This window comes from Cryptotermes secundus, unplaced genomic scaffold, assembly GCF_002891405.2.
Source record: "Cryptotermes secundus unplaced genomic scaffold, Csec_1.0 scaffold300, whole genome shotgun sequence".
Taxonomy (NCBI): Eukaryota; Metazoa; Arthropoda; class Insecta; order Blattodea; family Kalotermitidae; genus Cryptotermes; species Cryptotermes secundus.
The window spans coordinates 225,672-234,784 of NW_019731220.1; the positions used below are offsets into that span (position 1 = coordinate 225,672).

The 9,113-nt window shown below is 39.8% G+C and overlaps 1 protein-coding gene and 1 long non-coding RNA gene across 2 annotated transcripts; both read right to left on the reverse strand.

Moving 5' to 3' along the window:
• Positions 1-392: 392 nt before the first annotated feature.
• On the reverse strand, positions 393-4,091 carry LOC111866457. Its single transcript, XR_002843150.2, has 2 exons — positions 4,012-4,091; positions 393-2,221 (listed from the first exon to the last, which is right to left on the reverse strand). It is a non-coding gene; the product is annotated as an uncharacterized LOC111866457 (long non-coding RNA).
• A 1,478-nt stretch (positions 4,092-5,569) lies between these two features.
• LOC111866455 (E3 ubiquitin-protein ligase DIS1) lies at positions 5,570-8,045 on the reverse strand. The gene is made up of 2 exons (XM_023855430.2): positions 7,915-8,045; positions 5,570-6,438 (listed from the first exon to the last, which is right to left on the reverse strand). Exon 2 carries the CDS (start codon positions 6,405-6,407, stop codon positions 5,625-5,627), a length of 783 nt encoding a protein of 260 aa, XP_023711198.1. The 5' UTR covers positions 6,408-6,438; positions 7,915-8,045; the 3' UTR covers positions 5,570-5,624.
• Positions 8,046-9,113: the final 1,068 nt, after the last annotated feature.

Consider the following 9,113-nt stretch of genomic DNA (forward strand, 5'->3'; position numbering starts at 1 on the left):
ATGTTAGATTTGAGGTTCTCATAGCGGTCACTATGAAGATTATTATTGATTTGGATATTATGCCGTGTAACCCGGTAGAAGTTTACCGACATTTCGAAGGAAATACTGCCACAGTCTTCGAGATGGAAGAGTAAGTCATGCAGGAACGCGGTAAGACATCGGCAGGCATTTCATATCTTCGGGGTAGAAGGGTATTCCAAACAAGCAGAGCAGCTCCGAGCTCGTCTTGCTGGTTATTTTGGCTTACTCTTCGACCCTGAAGATGGAAGTAGTGTTTTTCACCGAAAAATCGTCAAACTTCTGCCAGACTACGTGACGTCACTTCTCATGAAATAGTAATCTTCGTGGTTCAAAATGGTAGGAATTCCTAAACTAAATAAAAAATAGTCAACTTTTAACTGAACAGTCTGAAAGTGAAACTTTAATAGAAATTCTAGAAACTGCAAAAAAATTACATTACATTGTCACTAAAATTCCAAAAACTCTTAAAGCATCATATTATCACGGCAATATCATTATCACTATAGTGTGTACCGTGTTACATTTCTAAAAAGAATTTAAACTCATATCATAGATACTTGTACAATACCTTATTAAGTCTGTCACAATACAACAATACAGTTGTATATAGTAACACAACAGGATGCATGAAATGAAAATTATAGATACTTATCCTCACACAAAAGATGAAAAGATGTGACATTCGATACAACTGACCATTTCTACCTGAATACGGTACGCATTAAACATAGTTTCTGACTTTAGAATAAAGTTATCATCTTCAGTATAATTATTTAAATAAATCGATGGATTTAAAGCTGCAAAATTTACAGACAATACGGCCCTTAAATTCATAAAATTATATTGAATTATGTTCCCATTTCGAGCCTATATAATTATATTAAATATGTGCCAATATTCATTTCTTTATAAATTATATTGAATTTTTATGCTTCAGGCTTGAAACTATAGAATTATGTTGAATACTTATTTTTGCCTTGATTTCTAATTTTAAATGACAGTGTTTGAATTCGAACACACATAATTATTTTCATTGTATACAATTTTTTGCGCGTTTAGTTCTCATAAATTTTATTCAGTTTTCATGTTCCCAACTTTAACATACATAATGAAGTGAAGTGTATATCATATTTTGGAAACTATTTACTACAAAGCATATAAAATGATCCTATTTCCAATTTTAGCTTATTCAGTTAGTGTGAACGTGTGCCCTTTTTCACATTCATTACTTCTGAATGATCATGTGTCCAATTTTTATGTAAATAATTATGTTGAATGGGAAACTGCTGTCATGCTTAAAGTCATAAATCATTCCAGAATATTAATTCCAAATTGTTTGCATATTTAGGTCAGATTTTATAATTGGCCGAGAGTGATAAAACATCAGAGGCCGCGCCAAAAAATTTCACTGCGCCCTTCCTATCCTTAAATAGTAAACCAAGTTTCCGTCTTTCATTAAACTCTTTATTACATCAACTGGTAATATAATGCACTTGCATGCCTGGCGTATTTCATTGAAACCCTTGTTTATGCTTGTACACCGAAGAGTGATCTTGATGGACGCTAAATGGACGTTCCCTGTATCAAATTGCAGCGTGTAACAGAATCGTCCCGCTCTGCTCTCTGGGCCTATGTACATAAGGAAGAACTCCCATATGTTATTAGTAACAGATATTGTGGAAACAAAATAATCACTTTTGGCTGTTATTAAATTAACATAGTTTTTCTTCAAGTCATAATTCATCACATGATTATAATGTGACCCATCGCCATAATAATTTAATGCAATACTGTGCTGTTGCTGCACATGTTCTAAAAGATGGTCTGTATTAAACCTTCCTGGGCATTGAAGTGGGCAAATGTATGTCCCATAGGGACACATAGACTGGTGTTCATTTATGTTTTCTGATCGCACAGATTCATTACATCCGGATCGTCGATAGATGCATGGAAATTCCATGTATGTAGAAAGTTTCTCCAGAGACACGGATCTTATGTTTGTAAAAGGTACCGTGCAAGTTGGACAGTGCGGTGTTTCAAGTTTGCACTTCTCGCAAATACTGTGGCCGTTCTTACAGATGAAGATAGGTGGCAGCATGTACTCCAAACATTTCGGACACTCGAACTCCTTCAGGAGAAGTTGACGAAGGCATGAAGGTTCAGTGGACATTCTTTCTGAAGATAATAGTTTTTTATTTACCTAAAACATAAGGAAAATAATATTAATATATTGAAGAGTTCTCTCTTCTGGGATGTAACGCTGTGTAATCAGTTGAAAATATACTTTCAACGGCTACATGGCGTTAAATACCAGAAGATAGTGTGACGTGTATATCTATTGCTAGGCAATGGTTCAGTAAACACATCTCCTTAACAATAGAGGCCGTGTTTTCTGCGTGGTCCGTGCGTTGTTATAAGAAAGTGTTCAGCAGCATAGAGTGAAGTGAAGAGTCGAGTAACGTAAAGTATTCCTAGATTTTCTATACCTAAACATCTTTGAGGGTACACAATACTCCAGCTAGGCAAACCTATAGATGAACTCGTGTTCTAGACACCGTACATGTGTATGTTTTTGCGTCACTCCGAAGTTCTGCTTCTGCTTACCCTTTATTCCATCTGCCCACAATTAACGGCAAATTGATGCCTAAACCTTTCAAATATTTCTTAGTACATTCATTATTAAGCAGGATATTTTGAATTAAGCAATATTTAGTCAGTTCACGCTGACCGTGGCATAGCTCAGGCTGTTAGTCGCTGGCTTCCCACGGCGGCGGACCCGGTTAAATCCCAGGTCAAGTCATGTGGGATTTGAAGCGAACAAGGTGGCGCTGGGGCAGGTTTTCTCCGAGTACTTCGGTTTCCCCTGCCAATTCTCATTCGACCCGACTGCTCCAAACTCATCATCAACCATCCGGGGCTGGTACAATAGGCCAGTTAGTGGCCGACGTACCGAGTGGACTCAGTCTCACTCCACCCCAACAAACTTAAAAGAACTACTTAGCTCACGATACTTCTTTGTATTGAATCAGGAGAAATCATACAAAAGTTATAAAGCGCAAAGAAAAACCGAATTAGGTGATGATGGGTCTGACTGGGCCATGGGGGGGGTCTAAAGGGTTGGATTAGGTGGACAGAAGTTAGATAGGCCTATATGCCAGGTGACGAAATATCGACTTAGATTAAACTGGATACAAATAAATGCGATTGACGCCAAGTCACTAGATTTATTTTAAATCCTGTGTTATCATGAAGAATCATTCCAGTGGTGATGCTTATGATGCCTTTATCATAAGATGTTTATAACTGTTATATCATCTGAGATATAACGTTGTTTCAAAGACAGATGACTGCTCTCTGCTACAACAGTCAGAGCAGTAAATGTCTTCAGTACTTCACACGACATTAGCTTTCAGTGTTATAATGATCGATGAATTGGAAAGGTCTAAAAGTTTGTGACAGTGGTACATTAGTACAGATATTATGTTTCTGGACATTATTCACCGTCTTGTATTTATCTAAAAACAGTCTTGTTTATTTTTCAAAACACGTTTCGGAGACTGGACTCTGTCTCCGTCTTCAGGAGATAGGGACTAGCTCTATCGATTGGGCCCAACTGAGTAGGTTTTACCTGAAGACGGAGACAGAATCCAGTCTCCGAAACGTGTTTTGGAAAATAAACAAGACTGTTTTTAGATAAAGACAAGACCATGGATAATGTCCAGAAACATAATACTCGTATTTGTATGAAATAGAAAGTATTTGAAAGTAAACAATCATGGTGTGATGAGGGTAATTTTCCGGTATTTATCCGAAGGGGCTGAAAGAAACCCGTGGAAGAACCTCAGAACCGAGCATCTCCCGAAGACAAGTCCAGAACGTGACTACAAGATGAACCGGTTGGAAATATATGTGGAAATTATGGATATAAAATAATCATATAGTATAGGAGTACATATATAATATATCTGTATAAAAATTATTTAAACTTACCGAAACAATGCTGCTAAAGTGAACAACGAAGCAAGTCACAGTTCATGCCCCATCGAGCGATCTGAATGACTGCAGTCGTTTCACGTCAACCACAAGCATAGGCGCATAACAGTCACGTGGTGCCGCTTAGTGCACAGGGTTGGAAATATTAGCCTTTGTAATACTGGACACATCATACCCTTTCGAGCAAGAACATATTTCTCTTCACATTACTGTTTTACTAGTAGATCATTTGATGATTCTAGTAATGTCAGTATTTGAAATGACTTGTCAAGTTTATTTTTTGTTCCTTTTTATTAGACAAAATTTGTATTACAAGTAGTTACTGTAGGATTCTGACGATGGTGTATAACACACTGATATATTGGGTTTCTGGACTTNAAATTTTTATGTTCATGAACAGTAAAAATACCAGATATGTTATTACATAGTAAGAAACGGTACCTGCCTGTACCTTACAAGGCACGTCCGGCATAATTATGTTCCAACAGCCAGTAGTTATCAAGTATTTCATAGCAGAACTAATGAAAGCTATGTTCTGTTTGCGTAAACTTCAGTTTATGCTGTTAATACACCATAATTAGTACCTCATGTGCATAAATCAACAGTAGAATGCCATTTAAGGCATGACCAGAGATTAAATGCTCATGAGATCAAATCATATTCAAGTGAGGCATCCTCTAAAAACTAGAATATACGAAATTATAATTTTTCCTGTGGTTCTGTATGGGTGTGAAGCTCGGTCTCTGACATTAAGGGAGGAACATAGACTGAGGGTGTTTGAGAACATGGTGTTGAGGAGAATATTTGGACCAAAGAGAGATGAAGTGACAGGAGGTTGGGGAAAACTGCACAATGAGGAGCTTCATAACTTGTACTCTTCTCCAAGTATAATTAGAATGATCAAGTCGAGCAGGATGGATGGGCAGAGAATGTAGCACGAATGGGGGAGAAAAGGAATGCATATAGGATATTTGTGGGAAAGCCAGAAGGAAAGAGACCACTGTGAAGCCCAATGTGTAGCTTGGTAGACAATATTAAAATGGATCTTAAAGAGATAGGATAGGATGGTATGGATGTGATTGATCTGGCTCAGGATAGGGACCAGTGGAGGGCTCTTGTGAACACGGTAATGAACCTTCGGGTTCCATAAAATGCTGAGAAATTCTTGAGTAGCTGCAGAATTGTCTGCTCCTCAAGAAGGGCTCAGCTCCATGAGTAAATAAGTAATAACTTTGGAGATTTATTGAAATTACATAGTATGCCAATAACACGTCGAACAACACTACAGAAATATATGGATACCTAATTGTAAAAGTAAATGCGCCTGATATACGTTCTAAAATGTTTACAATATCGACCCAGTGTGGATGTTAAACAGTTAAAAAATAAAAGATAAAAATTGTCATGTTTGTGTAGTCCGAGAGAAGGGAAATGTAATTTCCTAATAATAATAATAATAATAATAATTATTATTATTATTATTATNGAAATCTGCAAGCGAAGAGATACGTTCCTCCGAAACGTCGGTTAACACCACATATACACGGTGCCAAATCCCAGAAGACTGCTTTCTTCATAGTCACCGTCGTGAAAGCCTCAAATCTTACTTATCAGTAGCCATGTTCAGTATCTGGCTCTAATTTAGTCATCTTGAAATGGAAACACAGCTCTCCTTCAATTAGGGCATGGCATATTACTTCAGCTGGTAAGAGTATACATTTACACGTGCGGTATATTTCATTTACATCTTCGTTCACACATCGACACCGCTGCCTGACCTTGATATATGCATCATCGTCCATGTTACCTAAACAAAGTTTGTACCTGAAGCTACTAGCATATTGTTCAGGGCCTATATACTGTATCAGAAGATACCATATACCATTAATAGTTCTCATCGTGCAGAGAAAAACTTCTTCATAAAACATAATTATTACATCATAATCTTCCGTTATGTCATAATCCTCCAGCTTGATAATTGTGGTACGGTGGTTGCATTGCAAAAACATATTTTTGTGCTCCTCTTTGATATGATGTATGAGATATTTTCGAGTGAAAATCTCTGGGCACTGAAAAGGACAACTGTATGTCCCAAAGGGGCACACGTCCTCATGATCACTTCTACGGACCCTGCATAACGCCTTACATCCGTATATCCGGTATACACAAGGAGACCGTTGCTGAATAGCTGAAAGTTTCTCCATGGCTAGGCTTCTGGTGTTAGTGAATTCATGTCTGCAAATTGGACAGCGTGACATCTCGTGTCTGCAATTCTTGCAGATGTTGTGGCCGTTTTTACATAGATAGATAGGCGGCATCATGTTCTCCAAACAGACTGGACACTCCAGTTGACTCATGAGGCCTTCGTAAAGGTCTGAAGCAGCAGTATCCATTTGTCCTGAGGATATATAGAACGTGACTCGGCTGAATAAAAAGAAGAAGAAACATATTGATAATAACAATGAATATTATACACAGGTGAACACTAATTACGTCACAAAAGTGGTACGTCTGACATGAAGAAATGTTTGACCATGGTACACAGTTTTAAAACATCGGTCTGTATGCCAATATTTATGGTGTTTTTACCCCTTATCTTCTTCCGTTTACATGCCCTTCCATTCATCTATCAGAGTAGATGCCGAATCTATTCCGTTTTACCTTTAGAAGTGAATGTGACATTTGTATGTTGTGGAGGATATTATATCCAACTTCAGTGGAGATTGTATTGAGAAATTTGTGAAATGTTTCTATCTGAGTTACTCTTATGTTCTTAGAAGCCAGGATAGCATAGTCGGTATAGCGACTGGCTACGAGCTGGATTACCGAGGGGTCGAAGTTCAAGTCCCAGTAGGGTCAAGAATATTGTCTTCTCCGCGTCGTCCAGACCGGCTCTGGTGCCCACCCAGCCTCCTATCCAATGGGGGCTCTTTCCCCTGGGGGCGGTAAAGCGACAGGGGCATGAAGCTGACCACTCACCTCCATCTAGTGCCAAGGTCAAGAAAACGTGGATCCATACATCCACTCCTCCATACGCCTTCATGGCGTAGTGCTTAATTAGTAGGGACAACTTTACACAAACTTGACGGGGATATATTTTATGTTTATGCTGCGTCACGGCAAATCTTGTCAATTTGGGGGGAGTCTAGAGAAATCGAATTGGGTCCGGGTGAGTCCGATTCGATCACTATATATATCATGTCGGGTTAGATTAGGTGAAGGAAAGTCATGTAGGACCGTGTGTTAGGTGACAAAATTCCAATTTGGATTAGGGTAAATGCAGTTCACGTCTGGATTCCTGTAACATCGCGTGTTATATACCGTGGCGGATCATGCCAGTGTATATGACGCTTGATTGTATGCCCTTTTCATAAATACATCATTGCAAATTAATCTTAGGTATAATTTCATGGCGTAGTCGGTATAGCGAGTGGCTATGGACTGGACGACCGAGGGGTAGGAGTTCGAGTCTCGGTAGGGTCAAGAATTTTCACTTCTCAAACCGTCCAGACCGGCTCTGGGGTCCTCCCAACCTCCTATACAATGGGTACCGTAGGGGGGGGCTCTTTCACGGGGGTAAAGCGGCCGGGCCCTGAAGCTGGCAACTCACCTCCAACTAGTGCCGAGGTCAAGAAAATGTGGAGCTATACATCCACTCCCCCGTAAGTCTGCATGGCGTAGTGCTTAACTAGTTAGGCACAGGGACAACTTTACCTTTTATAATTTCGTGTGTCAAAGAAACTGGACTCTTGCCCCCCGTAACAGTCAGAACCAAGAAATTCTATGATCATATACGTATAAATAAATATATAAAATGCAATTATATGAAAGTAATTAGTGTTTATGTAAAAAATATTCTTATATTATATATAAACATGTATACAAAAATAATAAACTCACTGAAATAATACAGCAGACTGCACGTGAAAACGGTGCGCCCTTCGTCGCCACCCAAGTGAACTCTCTGACTGCGGTGTCTTCACGTCGACGGGTCCGATCTCTGCACAACACGCAGGGTGGTCACGTGATGTAGAGTAGGAATCCGTCACTTACGTAGGCCCATAGGGTTGTGAGACGTCGAGGATCCCAAATTTTCTCTAGACAGTCGACTCACAGATGGCGGTGAGGTCAGCCTTACGCGCCGGTCGCCCTTTACACCCAGAAAGAATCCTGGTACTCATTTCTGTTAGAGGCTGAGTAGACCCGAGGGCCATAGTGCGGCTGGATGGATTAGGTCAATTGAAATTCCGCGTTCGCCGTTAGTAACGGGCTAATAATAAAAATCTTACGTTACTTATTCGTTACGTAAGGCTCCATATACATCTGCCTGGCCTAGCAAAGACCGTGTGCTTTCTTTTATGTTCTGAAAGTCGCTTGCTGCCGTGTAGATTGTGTTGCATTAGAGATTTCCATGCCGTTGACCATGAGGAATACTACCTTCTGGGTCGTGACACTGTCTATTCCAGTAGAAATTCACCAACGTTTCGGAGAAACGTATTGTTTCCATCTTCAGGGTCGATGAATAAGCCAAGCAACAACTCTATTTCTTCCTACGAGTATTCTTCGACCCCGACGATGGAGCAGGTACGTTCCTCGTAAACGTTAAATGAAATCCAACCGAAATCTACGGTGTCATAATTGTTTTCTGTGGTTACTGAACCAATCAACTGGTTGTATTATTTAAGGTTCTCACATCGGTGGTTACGAAGAGTTCTAACTTCTGGGACATAACGCCGTGCAGTCCGTTCAAAATCAACCGACGTTTCGGGAGCTGATTGCTACCTCCTTCACGCTGGTTCCTTGTTTGGCTTATTCTCCGAACTTGAAGATGGATGCAACATATTCCTCCCGAAACGTCGGTTGACTTTCAACGGGCTACACGGCGTTATATCCCAGAAGATAGAAGTCTTCAATCAACTAGTTCTTTGTATTTAGAAATTTCTCCGGGATTACTTATTAGCGCCTGTGTGGTCTAGTGGTCAGAGTTCCTGGCTACAGATCCAGAGATCCCGGGTTCGATTCCCGGCGCTACCAGATTTTCTGAGAAGTAGTGGGTCTGGAACAGGGTCCATTCAGCCTCGTGAGGATAATGGAGTAAC